Source organism: Gorilla gorilla, chromosome 3 (assembly GCF_029281585.2).
Source record: "Gorilla gorilla gorilla isolate KB3781 chromosome 3, NHGRI_mGorGor1-v2.1_pri, whole genome shotgun sequence".
NCBI classification, from domain to species: domain Eukaryota; kingdom Metazoa; phylum Chordata; class Mammalia; order Primates; family Hominidae; genus Gorilla; species Gorilla gorilla.
This window is the reverse complement of record NC_073227.2, coordinates 10,668,766-10,695,050: the sequence shown is the minus strand read 5'-3', so window position 1 is coordinate 10,695,050 and position 26,285 is coordinate 10,668,766. Positions and strand designations below refer to the sequence as shown.

General features: G+C 44.3%; 1 protein-coding gene across 1 annotated transcript in view; it reads left to right on the top strand.

The window, feature by feature from the left end:
- Nucleotides 1-26,285, top strand: part of POLN (DNA polymerase nu) — a 154,065-nt gene that overhangs the window by 108,394 nt on the left and 19,386 nt on the right. The window contains exon 17 of the mRNA XM_063705148.1: nucleotides 21,452-21,534. Coding sequence (XP_063561218.1) covers nucleotides 21,452-21,534 — 83 coding nt within the window. The remainder of the gene's footprint in view (nucleotides 1-21,451; nucleotides 21,535-26,285) is intronic.

Genomic DNA, 26,285 nt, shown 5'->3' with positions numbered 1-26,285 from the left:
AATATATTCTGTGTGTACAAGGGGGAGAAAAGCAAATATTTTAATCAAAAAGGTCACAAACAGACTGTATTATTATTAAAAAATATTTATTACCCCTCCCTAAATGAAGAGTATACTTCCTCGTCCCACTGACTCAGGGTTAGCCACGTGGCTTGCTTCAGCCAGTGATGTGAATGGAAATGACGTGTATCACTGCTGGATAGAAAACTTAAGAGCCAACACATGGTTCCCATTTTATCTTCTTCTTCTGCCATGACAACCACCAGTGACCCAGATGTAGTCTGGGCCGCAATCCCAAATCACAGAAAGCAATGACATGGAACAGAGCTGCAGTGGACCTGCAATGGACATGTTGCATGAATAAGAAATAAGCCCTGGTTTTGTGTAAGCCTTTGAGCATAACTTAGGCTGTCCTTACCGTATAGCACAGGTGCAACTATTTGTTTTGTCAGTATTTGGGTATGTCTCCATTAAAAATGAAATCAAATCCCACTTTCTATCTGCTTCATTAATGAGTTTTGCTAGGCGTCTGAGTCAGTAGATTTGTGTTGCAGAGAATATGTGCCCTCTAGGTACTCTAGACTGACTTTCAGAGGCCATTTGAGAAGTCTTCTGCCTGGAAGGCCAAGAACAACTTTGGAAGGGAGCTCTGTTGGAATGCCATGAATGGGTGCAGAAAAGTCCCTTCATGACCTTATAGTTTGGGGTCCTGGGTCACACTGCCACATGGTAGAGGAGCCAAGTTTGCAGGCCACTTGCCCTTGCAGGGCAACAAGAGTTCCCCTACATCTTTCTCTGTATGCACACCCCATCCTATACTAGATTAGATGTTCTGAAACATGGATTTGGGTTTTTTTTTTTAATTGGTAATTCATGAGAAGAAGGATTAATTTCTAGTTAAGCTGGAAAAAACCATGAGACATTCGTTGTAACTCTAACAATCAAACCAAAATGAATAAACTACAAAATCAGTTTTCTGAACTTCTCAGAGAGCTGGTGATATAGCTAAGTGAACAGAACTCCAGAAAGTGATGAGCTTTTCATAGAAAAGAAAAAACCATGGATTTTCTCATGCCTAGGGAAGGAGAGGATGAGGAGGAATCTTCCATAGATGAGGGAAGAAGAAACCAGCTGAACTTTTAATTAACATGTGGGTTGGTGTGACAGATTAGAATTCTAAAGAGCCCCAGCTCCAGAGCACATCATTTATCAACTTGCCCACAAGTCTTTCCAGAGTGTCTAGGGACAGACATCAAAGCTGGGGGCAGGGTAGGAGAGCTGAGAGAAATCAACTAAGGTATTTCAGACCTTCAGCTGCAAAGAGCTGGAATAAGGCAGAAAAACCAAGAGAAACTCCTCCAGGCCTTTTGGAAGGGAAAAAAATCAAGGTGCAGAAAGCTGGAATGGGCTGGGACTAGAGGGCAAAGTGAACCCGCAAAGCTGGCAGCTGGTCTGAAACACATGGGTCCCCTATCGTCTGAAAAGCTGACAGCTAAGCTATAAAGCTCCAAGAAATCCTGAAATTGTGCAGTTCTTAGACTCCAGACCCCACAGAAGGGAAATTTCTGATCCCATTCACAAAACATTTCAAACCAGTAGTGAACTGAATCAAAACTAGAGTTGCAATGAGGTCCAGACCCAGCCCAATTACAGGTCAGATTGACTTTGCTTCCAACTCTAGTGGCTTGACATAAGAAGTGGTGTGCCCTTTTTAGGAAATAAATGTTGACTTCAGTCTCTACCATTCTTTTATGCAAAATATCTAGCATATAATAATTTTTCTAAGTTATGAGACCTAAGAAGAAGCAAGAACATGTGACTGTGACCAAGAGAGTAAGTAGCCAATGGAAATCAACAAAGGAGATATCTGGCCCAGGTATTGGGACTTTCAGAAGAGACTTTTAAAAATTATGATTAAAATGCTAATACGTCTCAGATGAATAGATGATATGTATTAAGAGTTGATAAATTTGAATAGAGAAGTGAAAACTACATAGGGGAATCAAATAGATTGGAAGAGATGAAAAATACTACATCAAAAAAGAGGCCGGGCACAGTGGCTCATGCCTGTAATCCTAACACTTTGGGAGGCTGAGGCAGGCAGATCACTTGAGGTTAGGAGTTCGAAACCAGCCTGGCCAACATGGTGAAACCCCATCTCTACTAAAACTACCAAAAAAAAAAATATATATATATATATAAATATATATATATATATATAGCTGTGGTGGTGGACACCTGTAATCCCAGCTACTGGGGAGGCTGAGGCAGGAGATTGCTGGAACCAGGGAGGTGGAGGGGTTGCAGTGAGCCAAGATCACACCATTGCAGTCCAGCCTGAGCTACAGAGTGAGACTCCATCTCAAAAAAACAAACACAAACTAAAGAACCCATTAGATCAGCTTCACAGGAGATAAGATTTCACCACAGGAAAGAATCCATGAACCTGAAGACAGGCCAATAGAAAGTGTCCAAAATGAGATACAAAGGAAAAAAAAAAGTGGAAGCCCTCCCCCCAAAGAATCCAAGATCTGTGCAACAATATCAGATGGATTAACCTATGTATATTTGGCATCTCACAAGCAGAAGAGAGAGAGAGAATAAGGTAAAAGAAATATTGGAAGGTATGATGGCTGAGAATTTTCCAAAATTGATTAAAGATGTCAATCTACGTATCCAAAAAGCTCACCAAATCCCAAATGGGTTAAATGCAAAGAACACAACACATTAGACAATGTAAAATCAAGCTAATGAAAACCAAAGATAAAATCTTGAAAGCCATCTGAGGACAAAAGACACATCATGTGTATACAAAGGAACAACAATACAAATTAAAGCTGACTTTTTACCAGGCACAGTGGAGGCCAGAAGATGATGGAATAACTTCCTTCAAGTGCTGAAACACTTAGAGAATGTAGAATATAGAACTCTGTATCCAGAAAATTGTCTTTCAAAAATTAATGCAAAAGGTACATTTTCACATATATAAAATCCAAAGGAATGTGTCTTAGTAGACCTGCACTACTAGAAATGGTAAAAGAGGTTCTTCAGGCTGAAGAGAAATTATACCACATAAAACCCTGGATCTTCAGGAAGGAAGAGCACCAGAATGGGTAAATATCAGGGTAAATATTTTTTAAATTTTATCTGTAATTTACGTAGTTTATTTTATACATTTTTATATAGTTCTGTATGTAGTTTATATATAGTTCTGAATTATTCAAAAGACTATTAGCAGGCTGGGCACGGTGGCTCATGCCTTTAATCCCAGCACTTTCAGAGGCCAAAGTGGGAGGGTCACTTGAATCCAGGAGTTCAAGACTTGCCTTGGAAACATGAAGAAACACCATCTCTACAAAAAATACAAAAATTAGCTGAGCATGACATGTGTGCCTGTAGTGCAGGCTACTTGGGAGGCTGACATGGGAGGATCACCTGAGCCCAGGAGGTTGAGGCTGCAGTGAGCCATGATCGCACCATTGCACTTCAGACTGGGTGACAGAGTGAGTGAGAATCTGTCTCAAAAAAAAAAAGACATTATTATTATTATTATTATTATTATTATTTTGAAATGGAGTCTTGCTCTGTCACCCAGGCCAGCACGCAAAGGCACAATCTCAGCTCACTGCAACCTCCGCCTCCTGGGTTCAAGCAATTCTCCTGCCTCAGCCTCTCGAGTAGCTGGGATTACAGGCACGTACCACCACGCCTGGCTAATATTTGGATTTTTAGTAGAGATGGGGTTTCTCCATGTTGGCCAGGCTGGCCTCAAACTCCTGACCTCAGGTGATCTACCTGCCTCGGCCTCCCAAAGTGCTGGGATTACAGGCATGAGCCACCATGCCCAGCCATTTTTTTTTTTTGAAAAAGGTTTATAGCATAGATAGAAGTAAAATGTAAGACATCAAAAGTATAGAGGAGAAAGGGGAATTATACTATTATAAAGTACTTATGCTGTCCCTGAAATATTATAATGGCATGTAAAGATAGATTGTGATGACTTAAAGATGCATATTATAATTTCTTTTTTTATTATTATTATACTTTAAGTTTTAGGGTACATGTGCACAATGTGCAGGTTTGTTACATATGTATATATGTGCCATGTTGGTGTGCTGCACCCATTAACTTGTCATTTAGCATTAGGTGTATCTCCTAATGCTATCCCTCCCCCTTCCGCCCACCCCACACCAGTCCCCGGTGTGTGATGTTCCCCTTCCTGTGTCCATGTGTTCTCTTTGTTCAATTCCCACCTATGAGTGAGAACATGCAGTGTTTGGTTTTTTGTCCTTGCGATAGTTTGCTGAGAATGATGGTTTCCAGCTTCATCCATGTCCCTACAAAGGACATGAACTCATCATTTTTTACGGCTGCATAGTATTCCATGGTGTATATGTGCCACATTTTCTTAATCCAGTCTATCATTGTTCGACATTTGGGTTGGTTCCAAGTCTTTGCTATTGGGAATAGTGCCGCAATAAACATACGTGTGTATGTGTCTTTATAGCAGCATGATTTCTAATCCTTTGGGTATATACCCAGTAATGGGATGGCTGGGTCAAATGGTATTTCTAGTTCTAGATCCCTGAGGAATCGCCACACTGACTTCCACAATGGTTGAACTAGTTTACAGTCCTACCAACAGTGTAAAAGTGTTCCTATTTCTCCACATCCTCTCCAGCACCTGTTGTTTCCTGACTTTTTAATGATTGCCATTCTAACTGGTGTGAGATGGTATCTCATTGTGGTTTTGATTTGCATTTCTCTGATGGCCAGTGATGATGAGCATTTTTTCATGTGTTTTTTTGCTGCATAAATGTCTTCTTTTGAGAAGTGTCTGTTCATATCCTTCACCCACTTTTTGATGGGGTTGTTTGTGTTTTCCTTGTAAATTTGTTTGAGTTCATTGTAGATTCTAGATATTAGCCCTTTGTCAGATGAGTAGGTTGCAAAAATTTTCTCCCATTCTGTAGGTTGCCTGTTCACTCTGATGGTGGTTTCTTTTGCTGTGCAGAAGCTCTTTAGTTTAATTAGATCCCATTTGTCAATTTTGGCTTTTGTTGCCATTGCTTTTGGTGTTTTAGACATGAAATCCTTGCCCATGCCTATGTCCTGAATGGTATTGCCTAGGTTTTCTTCTAGGGTTTTTATGGTTTTAGGTCTAGCATGTAAGTCTTTAATCCATCTTGAATTAATTTTTGTGTAAGGTGTAAGGAAGGGATCCAGTTTCAGCTTTCTACATATGGCTAGCCAGTTTTCCCAGCACCATTTATTAAATAGGGAATCCTTTCCCCATTGCTCGTTTTTGTCAGGTTTGTCAAAGATCAGATAGTTGTAGATATGCAGCATTATTTCTGAGGGCTCTGTTCTGTTCCATTGGTCTATATCTCTGTTTTGGTACCAGTACCATGCTGTTTTGGTTACTGTAGCCTTGTAATATAGTTTGAAGTCAGGTAGCGTGATGCCTCCAGCTTTGTTCTTTTGGCTTAGGATTGACTTGGCAATGCGGGCTCTATTTTGGTTCCATATGAACTTTAGTTTTTTCCAATTCTGTGAAGAAAGTCATTGGTAGCTTGATGGGGATGGCATTGAATCTGTAAATTACCTTGGGCAGTATGGCCATTTTCTTGATATTGACTCTTCCTACTTATGAGCATGGAATGTTCTTCCATTTGTTTGTATCCTCTTTTATTTCATTGAGCAGTGGTTTGTGGTTTGCCTTGAAGAGGTCCTTCACATCCCTTGTAAGTTGGATTCCTAGGTATTTTATTCTCTTTGAAGCAATTGTGAATGGGAGTTCACTCATGATTTGGCTCTCTGTTTGTCTGTTATTGGTGTATAAGAATGCTTGTAATTTTTGCACATTGATTTTGTATCCTGAGACTTTGCTGAAGTTGCTTATCAGCTGAAGGAGATTTTGGGCTGAGACGATGGGGTTTTCTAGATATACAATCATGTCATCTGCAAACAGGGGCAATTTGACTTCCTCTTTTCCTAATTGAATGCCCTTTATTTCCTTCTCCTACCTGATTGCCCTGGCCAGAACTTCCAACACTGTGTTGAATAGGAGCGGTGAGAGAGGGCATCCCTGTCTTGTGCCAGTTTTCAAAGGGAATGCTTCCAGTTTTTGTCCATTCAGTATGATATTGGCTGTGGGTTTGTCATAGATAGCTCTTATTATTTTTAGATGCATCCCATCAATACCTAATTTATTGAGAGTTTTTAGCATGAAGGTTGTTGAATTTTGTCAAAGGCCTTTTCTGCATCTATTGAGAAAATCATGTGGTTTTTGTCTTTGGTTCTGTTTATATGCTGGATTATGTTTATTGATTTTCGTATGTTGAACCAGCCTTGCATCCCAGGGATGAAGCCCACTTGATCATGGTGGATAAGCTTTTTGATGTGTTGCTGGATTCGGTTTGCCAGTATTTTATTGAGGATTTTTGCATCAATGTTCATCAAGGATATTGGTCTACAATTCTCTTTTTTTGTTGAGTCTCTGCCAGGCTTTGGTATCAGGATGATGCTGGCCTCATAAAATGAGTTAGGAAGGATTCCCTCTTTTTCTGTTGGTTGGAATAGTTTCAGAAGGAATGGTACCAGCTCCTTCTTGTACCTCTGGTAGAATTCGGCTGTGAATCCATCTGGTCCTGGACTTTTTTTGGTTGGTAAGCTATTAATTATTGCCTCAATTTCAGAGCCTGTTATTGGTCTATTCAGAGATTCAACTTCTTCCTGGTTTAGTCTTGGGAGAGTGTATGTGTCGAGGAATTTATCCATTTCTTCTAGATTTTCTAGTTTGTTTGCATATAGGTGTTTATAGTATTCTCTGATGGTAGTTTGTATTTCTGTGGGATCGGTGGTGATATCCCCTTTGTCATTTATTATTGCGTCTATTTGATTCTTCTCTCTTTTCTTCTTTATTAGTCTTGCTAGCAGTCTATCAATTTTGTTGATCTTTTCAAAAAACCAGCTCCTGGATTCATTCATTTTTTGAAGGGTTTTTTGTGTCTCTATTTCCTTCAGTTCTGCTCTGATCTTAGTTATTTCTTGCCTTCTGCTAGCTTTTGAATGTGTTTGCTCTTGCTTCTCTAGTTCTTTTAATTGTGATGTTAGGGTGTCAGTTTTAGATCTTTCCTGCTTTCTCTTGTGGGCATTTAGTGCTATAAATTTCCCTCTACACACTGCTTTGAATGTGTCCCAGAGATTCTGGTATGTTGTGTCTTTGTTCTCATTGGTTTCAAAGAACATCTTTATTTCTGCCTTCATTTTGTTATGTATCCAGGAGTCATTCAGGAGCAGGTTGTTCAGTTTCCATGTAGTTGAGCGGTTTTGAGTGAGTTTCTTAATCCTGAGTTCTAGTTTGATTGCTCTGTGGTCTGAGAGACAGTTTGTTATAATTTCTGTTCTTTTACATTTGCTGAGGAGTAAGATGCATATTATAATTTCTAAGGCAACCTCTAAAACAATACCAAAAGAAGTCAAGCTAAAATATCAATGAAGGAGAAAAAATGGGATATTTAATAAAAATATGTGATTTGCCCAAAATAACCAAGAAAGGAGAAACAGAACAAAATACAGATGGGATAAATAAAAGTTAAATAACAAGATGGAGGCAAGACCCAATTATAATGCTGTTTATAAGACACTGATCAATATACATGTGTAGACAGGTTGAAAATAAAAGGATAAGGAAAAACATGCCATGCAAACACTAGGCATAAGAAAGCCAATTACTAGATTAGTATCAGTGTAAACTGCAAAACAAAAAATGTTGCTGGATAAAAAGGGACATTTCATAATGATAAAAGGGCCAATTCATCAAGAAGATATAGTAATCCTAAATTTTAATACACCTATTAAAACAACTTTAAAATACCTAAAGCAAAAATTGACAGAACTAAAGAGTGAAGTCAAATTTACATTTCATTCAATAATTCATTCCCTGAAAAAGTCTCATTGCTTTTCTCAGAAGGGGAATTTCTATTTAAATAAAGTTTAATAAGTGTGCAATTAAGATGCCATATTGTATTATTTTGATTATTGCTCTTTTAGGATGCAATTTATGTTGCTGATTTCAGGCTGTCTGCATTGTTAAACATTGATTACCATACATTATTTTTTCCTAGACCCTGTGTGGTGCTTCCTTAAGAAAGTTATGCCATAACGATTAATTATAGCAAAGGACTCCTCCCATGATTAACCCTGCTTCAGAGGTTCCTTTTGTTTTTTGTTTTTCATATTCAATCATTTCCTCCTAAATGATATTGCTTAATCTTTCAGATTCTTCTACTAAAAAATTTACCAGATCCCTGGCACATCTAATTCCTTCCAAAATTTCCATAATCATTGATGATTTTTAATGATTTAGTGTTTCTCAAGCCCTCAAAGCCTCCTAGCGCTACAAACCCTCCAAAGCAGCAGCTCTGCTTAGCGGGCAGAGCAGACGCCCACTCCTATGAATGAGCAGAACCACCACTCTCGGTGGAAAAGCTTGGTTAACTGTTTCCTCATTGCCCACGAGGAAAGTGTCTTTGCATGCCTGAGGACCATGGCCATTTTGTCATTTCCCATCAAGGTTTTGAAGATTAGTGTGCCATACTGAGGGGGCACCCATGCGGGAAGGGGTGATTGTCAGCCACAAACTTCTGGCACTGTCTGGGGTGTCTCTGGTTAGCTGCAGCCAAGTTCCAGAGCTTGAGCAACACGCAAAGAATCACACGGCATGCTTTACAGGGAGAAAGCCAGGAGAAAATAATTGTGACAAAATTACCCTAAAAGTATTCTTCAATTTTAATGGGCGTCAATACATGTGATGCAATGCGTGTTTAATTTGGACCTGTAATCGAGAGTTAGAAGAAAAATTCACCGAATTTACACTTTTGTTCTGATCACCTTGTGGATATCCTCCTTTCTGTACCCAGGAGCATTCTCTCCCTCTTTTTATTCTGCATTCTATCCCTTTAACAGTAAAAATAGCTAATATTTATCAAGTTCTTACTATATGTCTAGGTTTGTCTAAGCACATCTGATTGAATACCAGCCAACACTTAGGGTGCTGCTATTGTCCCTATCTTATGGATTAGGAAACTGAGGCCTGGGGCCTTTAAGAAATGTGCCTGAGGGGGCACAGTTGTCCAGCAAGAGCAAGCAGCCGCCTTCCTTACCCATACAGTCTGATTCGGGAGCTTTGATCTGAGCCCTTGGGTCTTGGCAAGTCAATGCCTCGCACCTTTCTCTTAGCCTCCTGTGTTTAGAATCATCACAGTCGAGCCCTGGCCGGAAAGAGAAGGGACCCTCAGCTGGGATTGCTTGGAGTCAGGAAGGCTTCTTTGAAGAAGTCAGGAGAGACTGAGTGTTCAGGAGTCAGGAGAAATCCAGCAGAGGAAGGGAAGGGGTGCTCACCAGGCAAAAGGAGCAAAGGTGCAAAGCGCTCAGATGAAGAGCATCGCAAAGGTGTCATGGGATCAGGCGACACTCAGAGGAGAAGCAATGGCCCAGTGCCTGGCTTATGGCAAGACCTCAGAAGTGGTTGATGTGTCCATCATTGGCAATATGTGGCTGTTACGGTCATTGTAGCTCCTCTCTGTCCTGACCTCAGGCAAGCATTCCAGGCCCCAGCGGCGGTTTTCCCTGACTGTCCCACAAGCATTTCAAACTCAGTGGGTCTGGAGGGAGCTCAGTGCCATGGCCAGTACCTGCAGGCAGCGGTCCTGCCTCCCCTCTTCCTCTCTCCTACCTCACATCCCAGCCAGGCCAGTGGTCCCCCTGGCCTTAGGCCTTTTCTCTCTTCGCGTTTCCACAACCTCAGATCAGGCCTTCGTTATCTCCCACATCTACTGTTGTAATAACTTCCTGGCTGGTCCCCCACTCCCCAACCCCAAACCATGCCCTAATGCTACCCCCGTTATCTCTCTAAGATTCAGTCAGCTCATGCAACCCCTCCAAGCCTTCAATGGCTGACAGTATTTACCCACCGCAAGCCAACAAACAACAGCAAGATCACACATGAAACACCAAAGCACCCCTGTGAGACTCAGATGAGAAAAGATACTATTGCTGCTAGTATGTATGGTTACTCTAGTTGATGAAATAATGAGACAAGCTTAAAAACTGGAAAGAAGGAAGCGAACCCATCATTTGGTGAAGATGGTGTGATTATCTGCCTACGAAACCAAGTGAACCAACTAAAAGGAAACTATTAAAAACTATTAAAACTAGGACCTGGAAGAAGACTAGGCACAAATTAATATACAGAAATTACCTCCCTAAATATAAGCAAACAGTTAGAAAATGTATCGGAAGAAAAGGTGCAATGAAACAGAAAATATATATAATAATATAATGGACAATGTGCAAGATCTGAGAAATGTGAAAAATGGAATAGCACAGAAAAGACAGATTGGAAACTTCAATTTTATGAAGATGTTACTTCTCCTTACATTAATATGTAAATACAGAAATGTCCTAACAAATATGCCAAAAAATACCAATAAGGTTTTTTTAGTAACTAGACAAACTAATCTGCAGTTTATGATGCAAAAAATAATGCATAATAATCCTAAAAACTTTTTAAGAGGAGCACTAAAAAAGACCAAGTCCTGCCAGATACTAAAATATATTAATGTTAAAGTCACAGTTGCTAAAACACAGTGGTATGAATAAAAACCAGAATAGATCAATGGAAAAAAAAATGAAGTCCATAAAAAGACCTACTGGGATATGTATAAGCATTTAGTATATGATAAAAGATAAATGCAATTTAACTGAAAAACTCTCTCAAAGGATCTGTTAAATAATCATCTGGAAGAGCCCTGGGCTTTCTGTTTACTGATCCTGTGTGTGCTAAAAGAGGGGACGGCCAGTGACACTCTTCTTATTCAACAGCTAAGTTTTATAAGTATTTATATGGGTTAGGAATTCACACATGCCAATTTTAGCATTATTCCCTGGGCAAAAAAAATATCAAGTAAGACAGTCTATCAAAATTATAAGACTTCTTCAAGATGATTGTCACAGGACATGGCAATACATTCTAAAGTCTAGGAGTCTTGCAAGACCTCCAAAGGCAATTTTATGGTAACAGAAGAGAGAAGAGTGTCGTAGTTAAGATATTCATGCCAGTTTTTGCAGTTCCCAGGAAACCAGGATGGCTATTCACGTGAAAGTTCCCCATTTAACACTTTTCAGATTGGATCGGTGAATGATGTTTCTTTCTCCACAGCTGCAGGACAGAGAGAACATCTTCATTTCTTTCTTAGATTCATTTTTTTTTCATTACGAAGACTTGCATTTTAAAGACAGACTCTGGAATTTCATTAGCTAGCATTATAAATGTAGTAGACCCATAGAGATCATTTTTGCTAGAAAAAAAAAAAGTACCTGAGTAAACTCTTCCTGAGTTTGCTCAATAAGAGTGAAGTGAGCAGCACAGAACAGGTTTTCTTATTCCAGGGCATCTTAAGAAGGCCACAGACTAGGGAGTGACTGTCAAGTTCAGCAATATGGAGGGTGTTGGAGAGCTTGCCAAGACCATCAATTTCTGTAGAGAGAATCCCATGGTCCATTTTATCATCATCACCATCATCATCATCATCATCATCATCATCACTATTTGTCTGGGAGAGTGGGCTCCTGGACAGACTTGTATGGAATGTTTGGGGTAAGGAGTGATGGGTGGTGAGTCAGAGAGGATGCTTGACCATTCTGTGTACATGTGTTGGATTCATGTCCCCTCCCTACTTTCAGCTCCCCCTCTCTGCCTTGCGTTATACCAGTTATTCCCTATTTCTGAGCTCACATTCTTGGGTCTTCTGCGTCATAGCTACTCTCACCACCAGCTCTTCCCAAACTTTCATAAATATATGGAGCTCTCTTGCCTGATGATAATCCCTCTTCTGATCTCTTTTTTATTATAGATGTATTCCTCTTAATTCCTTTGCTTTATTTTAGTGGGTTCTTGGTAGGGAGCAGAGAGAAACAGATGTGCCACCTTTAACTGGATGCCTGTTGGATGGTTTTCAGCAAGGAAGTTTTCAAATTGCATGGTGCTGAGCAGAGAATGGGTTGTAGGGGAAAAAAAGGCAGAGGAGACTATTGCTGCCATCCAGATGTGGCCAGGGAAAAATCGGTAGAGATGATAAAAAGGTCCAGACTCCAGCGATATTAGGAGGTGGAAGTGATGAGGTTTGGAGATGGACTGGACGTGGGAGTGCCAGTGGGGCAATTGAGGGCCAGCAGCAGGGTGGGTGGTGTGCTTTCACAATACGCGAGGGGAGGTCAGAACGAGAGTTCAGTCGCAAACGTGTTGAGCCTGGGACATCTCTGCTGCACCCATGTGGAGAGGGCAAATAGGTTGTTGAGACTGGAGCTCAGTTGGGATGGTGGGGGGCAGATCTCAACAAAGGGTAGCTGCTGTCGTGATTGCTCTTGGGCTGCACGTGACTGTGTGCATGTGTGTGCCCCCACCTGTGCGCACTTCTGAAGGGAGCCAGTCTGATTCCCTGCCACCCTGATAGGTGTGCAGCACTTGGAGGGTGAGTGACAGCAACAGCACACCTTTGCAGAAACTCACACTGAGAAGTGGACGGCTCTGATCCATGACCTGAGGCCACAGTCTATTCATGGGGCTCTTCCTCTTTCAGCCATAGATACAGCTGTCATGTTTCACGTGGTCTGACTGGGACAGCTTTTACTATAAGAGGGAGATGCCACTTGCAAGTGAGGCTCTCTGCTGGGTGCAGAGACAGCATAGGCCCATGTTGCTCAGTCAAATATCCCTCCAGAGAGTTTTAGTTATTTGTTAAGGGCTCCAGGGTTGTGTTTACTGGGGGAGGTTTGGGTAAAAAGCTCAAAGACTGATCTTCCTTCCTGCTTTTCTACAAAATAAAAGTAACCAACCTTCATACATTGCCATTGGTAAATGGTGCAGCCACTGTGAAAAACAGTCTGGTAGTTCTTCAAAAAGTTAAACAGAGTTACCATATGACCCAGCAATTCCACTCCTAGTACATACCCAAGAGAAATGGAAACATATGTCCACACAAAAACTCGTACATGATATTCATAGTGGTATTAGTCATAATAGCAAAAAGGTGGAAACACCTAACTGTCTGTCAGCAGAACAAGTAAGCAAGATATGGTCTATCCATACAGTGGATTGTTATTCTGCCATAGACATTTAATCCATTTACCTTTAAGGTTAATGTTGATATGTGAGGTTTTGTTCCTGTCATATTGCTAATTGTTTTCTAGTTGTTTTATAAATTATTTGTTTCTTTCATTTTCTCTGTTTGTCATTGTGGTTTGGTGAAATTCTGTAGTGGTGCCATTTGATTACTTTCACTTCCTCCTTTGTGTGATTGCTTTACCAGTGAGTTTTATACTTTTGTATGTTTCCATGATGGTGAATGTCATCCTTTTGCTTCCAAGTTTAGGACTCCCTTGAGCATTTCTTGAAGGGCCGGTCTAGTGGTGACAAATACAGTCATCATTTACTTGTCTGGGAAAGACTTTATTTCTCCTTCATTTATGAAGGTTATGTTACTGGATATAGAATTATTGACTGGCAGCGTTTTTGTTTGTTTGCTTTTTATTTCAGCACTTTGAATATGTCATCCCATTCTCTTCTGGCTTGTAAGGTTTCTGCTGAAAAGTCTACTGTTAGTCTAATGGGGTTTCCTTTATAGATGACTAGACGCTTCTCTCTTGTGGACTTTAGAATTTGCTCTTTAACTTTAACTTTAGACAGTCTGATTATAATGTGCTGTGGCAAAGTCCTTTTCGCATTGTATTTTCCCGGGGATTGCTGAGCCTTCTGTATTTGGATGTCAAAATCTCTTGCTAGACAGGAATTTTTCATATACTATTTTATTAAATAGGTTTTGTAAGCCTTTTGATCTCTCTTCAACCTCAGGAATACCAATAATTTATAAATTTGGCTGTTTTATGTAGTCCCAAACATCTCAAAGGCTTTGTTGATTCTTTTTATTCTTTTTTCTTTAATTTTTCCTACTGGATTCCAAAAGACCTGCCTTCAAGTTCTGAAATTTTTTCTTCTGCTTGGCCCAGTCTGTTGTTGAAGCTTTCAAATGTATCTTACATTCCTTTCAATGAATTTTTTAGTTCCAGAAAGTCTGTTTGGTTGGTTTTTTTGGTTTTGTTTCTAGAGATATCTATCTCTTTGGTAAGTTTCTCATTTGTGAATTAATTTTAATTCATCCTGAATTAATTTTCTGAGTTCTTTGTATTGATTTCCAGATTTCTCTTGCATCTCATTGAGCTTCTCTAAAAATCAGCATTTTGAATTATTTATCTGGGACTTTGAGGATTTCTTTTTTGGTTAAGATCTATTGCTGGAGAATTATTGTGTTCCTTTGAGGGTGTCATATTACCTTGCTTTTTCATGTTTCCTGTGTGCTTACATTGATTTCTGCACATCTGGTGTAACAGTTGCTGCTTCTTATTTTTTAATTTACTTTCATTTGAGTGTGGGGGTTCCTGAAGATGTGACTCTCTGTTGGTTGGGTAGGACCCTTTGGCTTTGTTTCTGAGTGCGTGCAGTAGTGAAGACTCTGTATGATTTCTTTGGCTGTGAATAGCATTAGTGGTATCTGTGGTTTCTTTGGGATGTTAGGGTGTAGGTATTGGTGGAGGCTGTGGTAAAGTTGTGTGGGGACTAAAATGCCAGATGGGCCTCTCTTCAGGTTTCAGCCACTCTCTCTTAGTGGGCTAAGCATGTCTGTCCTTGTGCCCTGGGACAACATATGCTGGCACCTGTATTGGCGGTTCCAGGCAGACCAGTTCTTGAGCCTCTGGTTGGCTTTCTCAGATGCCATTTGTACTAGTGATGTCCTGGTTGGGTGAGTGGGCTCTCGAGCTCCTGGGCAGCCAGGATGGTTTGAGTGATGGTAGTAGCAGTGGTTATGAGATGCTCTGTTGGGTCCCAAGTGCTGTGCATTTGTGTTGGCAGTGGTTGCAATGGGCTGTGCAGGCCAGCCCCCAGGCCAGCAGGCAGCACTTGCAGGTAGGAGCCAGCTGAGGTGGTAATGGTAGGGTGTTTATGCCTGAGCTCTGCCCCGCTGGAAAAGTGCTTGAGTGTCCCAGGTGGTGAATTGGGTTGTGGAACCCCCAGGACCCTGGATCCTGCACTCTGTTGGGGATGAAGGCAGGCACAGCCAGACCAGATGAACTTGTGCTGGACCCCCAGTGTTAAGTGCCCCCCAGTGGAAAGTGCATGCACCTGCCTTGGTGAAGGGCTAGGGAGGGCATGGCAATCCCCAGGCTCCTGGTGAAATGTTTGAGTGAAGGGCAACAGCCACTATGCTGAGGTCCTGCTGTGGGAGTTAGGGCCTGTTCCAGTGATCACAGCCTTGGCTGGAGAGTGGGGAACTTGTGTCCCTCTCACACCCCAGTCCAATCCAGGCATCCTCCCCCATCCCAGCTGTCACAGCTGACTCACTGTTCAGTCAGACCTGGCAGCTCACACCTAACCCACAACTCAGCCCTGGGGCATAAGAGCCCCTACCCAGCTCAAGACCAAGCCTCCACAGCTACTCTCGTCCTGCTCAGTTCCCAGGGGAAGTGCCTACTTTCAACGATGGTGGCTGCAGCCCATGCCATGCTTGCTTCCCAGTTCTAGTTGTGGGAGCTCACACTCTGCTCACACCCTTGTTCCACAAGCAGCAGCCCAAGTTTTCCTAATGCCTAGGCCTAACGCCATTGTTTCATGGCACCACACAGTCTGTTAAAAGCTAGGACCAAGAATGACATCTTACTCTAGCTGCTTAGGTCTTAGGAAGGACGTGGGTGGGACCCAGGGCGCATTCCCTCCCTGGAGCAGGACTGGGGAGGGTTAAGGTGCTCTCCTATGGCCTGGATTGTACAATCCCCCAGTGGGAAAGTGGACCACAGAAAGATTATCACCCCCTCCGGTACTGGGAAGTCACTCTGGTTCCCAGCCTGTCCCGGCCATGCAGGCTGCCTGTTTTCCTTCTTCCTAGATTGTGGAGTTTTCTTTTGCTTTTCTGTTGAACTGCTGTGTTCTGTCTTGGATAATGTATTCAAAGTGTGATTGTCTACGTAGCATTTTGGTTCTTTTAAGTGGATGAGGCATGCTTGAAATGCATCTAAATCAGCTGCCTTGAAAAAAAAGACATTTCTTAGTATGGTTCATATTGTTTGTGTTTCTTTTCAACACACTCCTATTTATGAGACTCATGTATTCTTTGTTTTCTTTAGCCTTATTTCAGTTTTGATTTTTTTTTTCATGTTTAGGCATGTACTCAATCTGGACCCCATTTTTGTGATTTGTATGGCAACAAAGATCTAATTTGATTTTTTCCACCATGGTGAGCCAGTTGTCCCAGGTCAATGCATGGGGCCAAGTCCAGTGTTTCACCTCTGCAACACACCAAGGCCCATGAGCCCCAGCACTGCCACTGGGCTCTCTGTTCTACTCTGTATATGTATTTCAACATCATCCTTTCATGATTGTTTTTACATTAATGAGCTTCTAATTTATTTTTGTGTATGATAGGAAGTAGGCATTTAGCTTCATAGTTTCCCAAATAATTAGTCAATTCCAACCCAGTATAGATTTAAAATGCCAAATCATGTTTTAAAATATACTACAGCCTGTTTGGGGCTTTTTCTTTGCTTCCCCTGATTTATCTATTTTTACTCCTGCATCAGTATTGAGCTTTGTGTACCTTTCCCTGTTCTTCCTCATTACCCGCCCTTTTTAACTTTGGCCTGACTGTTCTCATTTGTTTTGTTTTTCAGATGAAATTTAGAATTGCTTTCTTAAGTTTTCACCCCCTAGTCCTCCCGATACCTTAATTGAAAGTATGCTAAGGTAAAACTGGATATGGCAAAGTTGATGTCTTTTCACTGTTGTATTCTCCTGTCCAGGAGCACAGCACATCTTCCACTGTGTCCTTTAATGCCCCCTTCCTTAATGAAAGTCTGGTGCATTTCTTCTTAAACTTATTGTCAGGTATGTTGAGGTTTTTATTGCTATTGTGAGTGTCGTCCTTTTCTTTTATTGTAGTTTCTGTTTATTACTAGTAGGAAAGCTATTGACTCTCCTGTATTTACTGTGGAATTTTTTATGGCTAATTTTTTCTTTATAATTTTCATTGGTTACAAAAAATTTAAATACCAGTTATCAAAATAACAAAAACCAAATTTCCATAAGCCCACTAGACTTACTTGTGGGCTTTCCCCCACTATTTATCTGCAATTTTATGACTTAAAATCGAGTCATACGATATAAATGATTTGAACCCTAGCATAATTTTTGGATCTCTCTCTCTCTTTTTTTCTTTTTTTTTTTTTCTTTTTTGAGACAGGGTCTCACTCTGTCACCCAGGCTGGAGTGCAGTGGCACAATCTCAGCTCACTGCAGCCTCAGCCTCCCGGGCTCCAGTGATCCTCCTGCCTCAGCCCACCACATAGCTGGGACTGCAGGTGTACATTACCACACCTGGCTAATTTTTTTTGTATTTTTAGTAGAGACAAGGTTTCATCATGTTGCCCAGGCTGGTCTTGAACTGGATCACTTTTTTAAATAAACTTTTTATTTTAGAACAGTTTTAAATTGACATAAAAATGGCAAGGATAGTACAAAGAGTTCTCATATATCCCACCCCTGCTTCCCTGTTATGAATGTTTTCCATTAATATGGTACATTTGTCACAATGAATGAACCCAATACTGGTATGTTATTATAAACTAAAGTCCACACATGACTTGGATTTCCTCAGTCTTTCCCTGCTGTCCCCTTTCTGCTCCAGGACCCCCTCCATGACACCACACTGCATTTAGTCACAGTCTCTGTAGGCTCCTTTTGATGGCGACACTTTCTTGGACTTGCCCTGTTTTCAATGACCCTGACAGTTTTGAGGAGGACTGGTCAGGTATTTTGTAGAATGTCCCTCAACTGATGTTTGTCCGATGTTTTTCTCATGACTAGACTGGGATTTGGGGTTTGAGGGAGGAAGAGCACAGAGGTGCAGGGCCGTTCCCATCACACTGAATCAGGGACATGCACTGTCAACAGGACTTACCCCTGCTGATGCTGACCTGGGTCACCTGGGTGACGGCGTATTTGTCAGGTTTCTCTACTATAAAGATACTCTCTTCTACTCCGATTCCACATGGTACCCTTTGAGAGCAAGTCACTAAGCATAGCCTCTAATTAAGGAGTTGGGGGTTACCCTTTGTCTTCTTAAGGACAGGGTATCTATATACATTATTTGGATTTCTTCTGTGTGGGAGATCTGTGTTCTCCCCCATTTATTATTTAATCCTTTGAATCCAAATTTGTATGGATTCATGAATATTTATTTTTTACTTTGGGATAGCTATAATCCAATTTATTTTTTGTTTTCTTGCTTCAATTGTTCCAGCTTTGGCCATTGGGACCTCTTTCAGTTGGCTCCTGTGTCCCTTGACTTAACCTCTTCAGTGTGTGTGTGTGTGTGTGTGTGTGTGTGTGCACGCGCATGCACGTGCACACACATTTATCACTTCCTTGCTTTCTGGCACTAAAAGATATTCCAGGTTCATCTTGTATGTTTCCTGCCCCAGTCCTGGAATCAGCCATTTCTCCAAGGAGCCCCATTTTTTACTGGAGAATGGTATTAAAGGCCAAGTTCTGGTGCTAGGTGCTCTTTGCTACTGAGCAGGTTGCTTCTAGACCCCCTCAGCTGACAGAACAAGAAGTTGTGCATGCATGCCAACCTGTGTGTATACACACATCTTTAGATATTTCTCTATGTAACCATGTGCATCAACATGGAGCTTATCATGAGTTCATACTGATGTCTCCAGTGCTAACCCATGACCCATGGATCATTCTAGCTCCTTCTCTTGCTTATGTACCTGGCATCAATCTAAACTTACCAAGACCTCTATGATACATTTTCATTTGGTTAAGTTTAAAAATATTTTATAAAATAGTCTACAAAAATGTCATGTAGTTGTTTATTCATTTAGGCAGGGTCTTACTCTGTTGCCCAGGCTGGAGTGCAGTGGCACACTCATGGCTCACTGCAGCCTCAACCTCCCAGGCTCAAGCAGTCCTCCCACCTCAGCCTCCCAAGTAGCTGGGACCACAGGGACATATCATCATGCCCAGCTAATTTTTTATTTTTCATTTTTGTAGAGACAGGGTCTTGCTATGTTGCCCAGGCTGGTTTCGAACTCCTGGCCTGAAAGGATCCTTCCACCTCGGCCCCCCAAAGTTCTGAGATTACAGGCATGAGCCACTGCACCCAGCCCATTTTGGCTTTTTGCTTCTTATCTAAATATAGCTGTTAACAATGCCAAGTTTAAGGGTAGCTAAACAAGGTGGCAAAATAGCTTAACACAGCAGGAAAAGGGGGAAAACTGGAAATGCATTGGTACTTAGAAATTAGGTGGCAAAAAATCAGTGAAGTCTGGGATGTCAGCAAGAATGGTGGGGTACACAGCCCCATGGGCCTGTCCCCCAAAGAAACATTGAAAAATCTAACAAAACTGTCTCAACCAACTTCATCAAAACTTTGAAAAATAGGCAAAGGTTTACTGCAACCAAGCAAATGCTGAATCAAGAAAAAGGCAGGTGGGGTATGGTAACTCACGCTTGTAATCCCAGCTTTTCAACTTTGAGAGGCTGAAGCAGAAGGATCCCTTGAGACCAGGAGTTCAAGACCAGTCTGGGGAACAAGCAAGACCCTACCTCTAAAAAAAGAAAAATAAGAAAAAACTTAAAAATGGTAGGAGAGCCTGGTGCGGTGGCTCACGCCTGTAATCCCAGCACTTTGGGAGGCCATGGCGGGCTGATCACGAGGTCAGGAGTTTGAGACCAGCCTGGCCAACATGATAAAACCTGTCTCTACTGAAAATACAAAAATTAGCTGGGCATGGTGGCAGGTGCCTGTAATCCCAGCTACACAGGAGGCTGAGACAGGAGAATCACTTGACTCCAAAAGGCAGAGGTTGCAGTGAGTCGAGATCGCACCACTGCCCTCCAGCCTGGGCGACAGAGTGAGACTCTGTCTCAAAAAAAAAAAAATGGTAGGAGAGCCTGGTGATGACTCTGTTTGCCCTCCTGCCACCCCCCAATCTTGAAGGCAGCAGCATGTTCCTAGCATGGGACCTGGTCCCTGCTTCTGGAGGCAGAGCACACCTTACTGGAAAAGAAGTGGGTATTTATTCTCACCAGTCTGTTGGCTGCCTGAAGGGCTGACACAGGCACTTGTCATTGTTTCACCTAACTCAGAACCCACTTGCTGCAGAAGAGTGGCAGACGTTGCTTGGAACCATTGTAAGGCAAATAACTTGCAGCTTCCTGGAGCTAAAAATTATAGTTGAGGCAAACAATGAAGCACTGAAAGCTCTGGAAGAAAAACTGAGGAGAGAGATGCTTTTGGAAATTAGGGCATTCAAAAGTACCTGTGGATACCGGGAAATGTAGAAAGCCCCATACATGCGCAGAGAGCTTGCATGCTCAGAAAAAAAGATCTAAGAAGACCTGAGCTTTCACCTGGGGCTGGTATCTATGCTCAGTGCAAGTAGGAAGTGAAGGCTAAGGTAGAGCTGTGAAAAGCCTGGCTAAGCAATGAAGGAGGCCCCAGCACAAAGCCATCCACAAAACAGATTGGGAGAAGTTTCTGTTACTTTTTCTGTTTCTCTCTCTGTGTGTGTGTCTCTCTCTCTCTCTCGGCTTCTGAATCTGAGATGCCCACTCCATCAGGGAGGCCTGGTGTAGATGATAAGGATGTTTACAAAAGCAGCAGGCAGGAGGTGGCACCCAGGGCACATGTCAGGCTGCCTGTCCTTTGAAGGTGCTCTCGGAGGAGGAGGGACTCTTGGTGGTGCTGGGAGTGCTCTGGAGCTCCTGTGCTACTCAGATGTCTCAGCTTTAATCTCTGGAGGTTGCTGTGATTCAGATGCCAGTCAGATGCTGAATTGATCCTTATTCTATCTGAATGCTGTAGCTCCAGGGTGGGGCTCACCCCCATGGCCTCTGTCTGTGGGAGGCCAGGACAGAGTTGTTCATCCAGTCAAGCAGTGGGACTAGATAGGCCTAGAAACCAGCTCCCCCACTGCAGCAGACACAGATGTGGCCCAGGCCCAGGCACCCCAATATGGGGAATGGGCTTTCCTGAAGTTGGATGGGCATGCCTTTGGTGAAAGCAGTTTTGGGTTTTGATTTGTGGACACCTGGGAACGTGGGGTGGTGCTTGGCTGGCAGCAGCTGCTGCAGCCTCACCGAAGGCATCTGCCTGGGGCCCTTGCCGAGCTGACACCGCAGGTATGGAATGTCTCCCCTGCCAGTGTGCCGGCCACCATGAAAGCATAAGGAATTTCCAGAGGAAGCACAGTGGTGGGGTGTGTGGTTGGACTGTCTGCCCTGCACTGACAGTGCCTCCTGTGCCTGAACACTCATGGTCTCTCCATGCAGGAAGAATGTGCCCGTGGAACAGGTGACACACGCAGACAGAGAGCAAACCAAGAAGGTGGTGTACGCGGTGGTCTATGGAGCAGGTAGGCTGCGGGCCGGGAGCTGGGGTCTCAGGGTTACCTGTAAGCTGGCGGCTGTGTGCCTGTGTTTAAATGTGGCTGTGCCTCAGAAATCATCTGTGAGTCCCTGGGTGTTGTTTATGCTCTGATGACACCTGCAGTCACCAGACACTGGCCAGACCACCCCATGCCTTGACCTGCTCAGAGTCACATCCAGCCTCTCAGGGGAGGCCACGGAAGTGGGCAGGTCAAGTGTGACCAAGCCGTTGGCTCCACCCCTACACCATACCACTGTGCTAGGCACCACTGCTGTGCTTGGAGACCTTCGAGGAGACCCTCGTCCACACGCATGCCAAGGCATTATAAAGTTAGATAGCCTCAAGGTGTGCAGCGCTTGGACTCATTGCCACATCTCAACATGCACCCCATCTCCCTAGGGCAGAGCTCACCTAGCTGGGCCATGCAGCCAAAGCACCCCACAGAGGGCAGAGCCAGGCCTTGGGCTGGGAGCAGAGCAGTAGGGGTCCAATCTCAGGGGTAGCATATAGGAGAAAGCGGGGCTAGGCCAGGAAGGACTGAAGGCCAGAGGTTTGGGCTGCCTGGGGCCTCTTCTGCAAGCCTCTCCCTCCCCTCCCCTTTTTGCTTCCCTTCCTGCTTCTGCTCCTCTCCCTCCTTCCCCCTACCCCCTAGCCCCAATACCCATGTCAGAGCAGGCCTTCTATTCTCTTCCACTCACCCTTCTTCTACTCTCCCTTGGACTCCCTGACATGGGATGTCTGGGATTTTTTAATTCTTTTCTGGCCCTGGGTCATGCTGAATCGGCGTGGCCTAGTTTCCCCAGCCAGCCAGCTCCTTCTTAAGCCTGTTCAGACCTCCTTTTCCCTGTGATCAGTTCTTCTTTGAGCAGCAGGGCTTGTGCAAAGACCCTGAAAAGAAGATTCACCATCCTGCCATGGAAACCCTTTGTTTATTCACAGAAAGGCAGCAAAACCAAACAAGCTTCAGTGGAAGAATAACGGGGCAAGCACATAGTAGATTGTCCCTAAGAGCTGCCCTACAGTCTCCATTGAGAATGTGGTGCCGTTGAACAAGCGTCCAGAGTGCCCCACCCCGAAACTGTGGATGGATAGCTTGTCTAGAACCACAGCCAATCAGCCAGGCCAGCTCCAACCTCAGAGCTTTGCACTGCTCTTCCCTCTATGGGAACACCTGCCCCTGTACCACCAGAACCCATCCCTCACTTCTGCAGACCTGCGCTCAACTCTCCCCTGTGCAACCTTCCTCAACCACAGTATTTGTTACCCATTTCTAGGTAACAAATTGCCACAAATGTAGTAACTTAAAATAATACACACTATCTCACAGTTTCTCTGGGTGTGGGCATGCCATAGCTGGGTCCCCTGCAGGGGCTGCAGTCAGGGTGTTGGCTGGGGCTGTGATCACATCTGTGGCTTGACTGGGGAAGGATCTACTTTGTTGGCTTCTGTTTCTTTCTTTTTTTTTTTTTTTGGAGACAGAACCTTGCTCTATCCCCCAGGCTGGAATGCAGTGGCACAATCTCAGCTCACTGCATTGAGCACAAAATTGGCTCAACCTCCAACTCCTGGGCTCAAGCCTCCTGCCTCAGCCTCCTGAGTAGCTGGGATGACAGGCACCTGCCACCACATTCAGCTAATTTTTGTATTTTTAGTAGAGATGGGGTTTCACCATGTTGGCCAGGCTGGTCTTGAACTCCTGACCTCAAGTGATCTGCCCGTCTTGGCCTCCCAAAGTGCTGGGATTACAGGCATGAGCCACCGCACCTGGCTGGCTTCTGTTTCTTGCTGGCTGTCAGCCGGAGGTGGTCTCGGCTCCTTGCCACATGGGCCTCACGCCTTGGGCAGAGCCTACATCTTGGCAGCTCTGCTTTTCAAACCAGCAAGGGAGCAAGAGACACCAGCTCTGCACCCACTCGCCTGTTCATGGTCTCATGCCCCAGCTCAAACATGGGTACCTCAAAGATAGGAGCTCATCATTTTAGCTCACTGCCTGGCACAGAGAAGACACAGGAACAAATTAGTGGACTTGGTGGTCTTAGCTCCACTTTTGAAAACATTTTGATTGTATACATGGTTTTTGGAAAATAGACTAAGAAACTTTGTTTTAAAGAACTAGATTCTGTGAGTGACAGTAGTGTGACATTGGATTGATTCTCCTCAGAGTTGCTTGGTCCACTTCCTCCTCTCAGCCTCTTCTGCGCTGCACCCCTGAACCTCCCCGGGGCCTCCGTCTTGGGGGGAAGGCATCACTCTGCCAAATCATATGAGAGTTTGTTGCCTTGCATCCTGCTGCAGCATCTTGTATTGCAAACATAACATTTGCTTCTGCTCTGCCGGCAGGACATCACCTCCCCAGTCCTGGGCCCGGCAGCCTGGGCTTGATCCCCAACCCTATCACCTCCTGACTGTGTGGCCTTGTGCAAGGCCCTCCACCTCCCTGTGCCATCTCCTCCTGGGAAATGCTTTCATAGGGTGGATGGGGCCATACCTGGCACACAGTCAGCTCTCATCTCTGTCATCTGCCATTACGTCTGAGTCCTACTTCACTTCTGTGCCATGTCAGTAAATGCCTCCAAGTGACTGAGCAGCTTCTGTAGGTCTCCTGTGGCAGCCCCGGCCTTATCCTCAGCAGGGGCAGCCTCCCCAAATCCAGCTAGGAGGGAGGGATGGAGAATGAGAGTGCCGAGCACCTGCCATGGGGCAGCTGTCCTCCGGCAGGATGGATGCCCCCACCTACCCAGAAAAAGGTGGTCTTCTCTGCCACCCGTTTGGCTCCTTCTGGAGTTATTCACTTTTTTTTTTTTTTGTCTGGAGAGGAAAAGAGCTACATTTTGTAAATAAGCAGTGAGTCATTAGCCATAATGTTGAAAAGGGTAATTTGGCTGCTTTTAGCTGTGACAGTGACACGGGTTCCCACCCTGAGCCTCCAGCTCTGCTGTTCCCATTGTTCCGGTCTGGCTTGACAGCTGGAATTACTGTGTATCCACTGCTGTGGGCTTAGGCTGGTCTCTGTTCTCCTTGTGTTTGAAACTTTGTCACATGAGCTGGGACTGAGGAAGCCAGTCAACTTGCCAGGCCTCCCAGGCTGCTGGGGCGCTTTGGAAACTCCATAGAGGAGCTTTGCACCTACCAGCTTTCAGCGGATTGTAGTGACGTGTTTTCACATAACATACCTCTGAACGGCCCACAAATGCTGAGGGCATGGGGCAAGGCATGATTCCTACACATTCTTGAGAAATCGGTGACATGACTATTGTGAAGACTGTGATGAATACAGCAGAGGAAGCAGCAGGACTTTGTGAGAGGGAGGGGAGATGCCCCAGAGGGTGCAGGGTCTGTGTGCTCAGTCCCCGCAGCCACTGTGGGGGAGCTGGCAGGGAACACACAGAGTAACAGAGCAGCCACTGTCCAGGAGCCTTGACCCCAGAGGCTGGCTCACAGGCTCACTGCTCCTCCATCAGTCAACTGAATTCAAATGTCCGTCCCCAGCCTGACGGCCCTGCTCACAGCCGCTGCTGAGCCCAGCAGGAACCTGCCTTCTCCTGGAAGCAGCTCTTGACTCCTCGGGTCTTGCTCTGAGTGCTTATGGCTCCTAGAGTCAAACCCTTGGGGCTTCTCAGATGATTCCATGACTCTGAAGCTTGCCTCCACATCCAGTCATCACGTGACCCACAGGCCTGTGCTGGGGGCACGCCGCCTGGCTCAGTGCCTGCTCCCGAGGGGCTCGCACCTGTCAGAGGAGGCACGGGAGGAGGCCTGGGCACACAGCACTGTGCCATCAGTGCATCTGCAGGAGTCCCTGGTGCCAAGGGAGCCAGGGGAGGGACCCAGCCCAGGGAGAGTTGGGAGAGTCCAGGAGCTGGCCCAGAGCAGCAACACCCGAGCTGAGTTTTGAAAGCAGCGTAGGATTCAATGTCAGATCTGTTCCAGCTAGACCAGCCCACATTCCCACAGGCCCACTATCTGCAGGCACTTGCTCAGCCCTAGAGACATAAACAGGAGTGAAAGCCTGTTAGCAATATGTGTGGGGCAGAAGAGCACTCAGAGAAAAGGGAGTGAAGGGAGTGAAGATTTTCCCTGCTAAACGTCAAATTGTAGCACACACACACACACACACACACACACACACACACACACACAGACTCACATGTGTACCCACCAGATAGGGTTAGCCGTGTGTGGGAAGAGTCAAATTGTGTGTTCGTGTAGGATTTCAGAGGTAGGGAGTACTTAGTGCCCCCAGCATGCAGATCTCTCAGGGCCTGTGTGTGAAACAGGATCAACGGAATCACAGTGTGGGGACAAGTTCTATGAAAAGAAGGAGCAGTCCACAGGAAGCATGGGACAGAGAAGTCCCCACAGAGCCAAAAGCCGTCCTGCTTGGGGAAGGGACAGTGGCCTTTGAGTGTGACAGTCCCACTGCTAAGGGTGTCCAAGGAGTGAGGAGCAAGGATCCAGGGCCTGGAAGGCCTCCCAGACCCTCAGGCTCCATCTCAGTCTCTCGTCCCTGCTGCTTGTGGAGCCACCACACTGTCCGCTCTCTTGTGGATGGGCTTTCTTTATGCCTGGGGACCGGGGCCACCTGCTGCCCTTCAGAAATCCCGACAGCTCCATAAAAGAAAGGAAAGGGATTCTCCCTTGGCCATAAGTATTTAGAAAGCAAGGCATGACTTCTGGTTATGGCCAAGTCGCTCCCATTGGAGCAGCCCTCCCACAGGGATCAACTATAAATGTGGA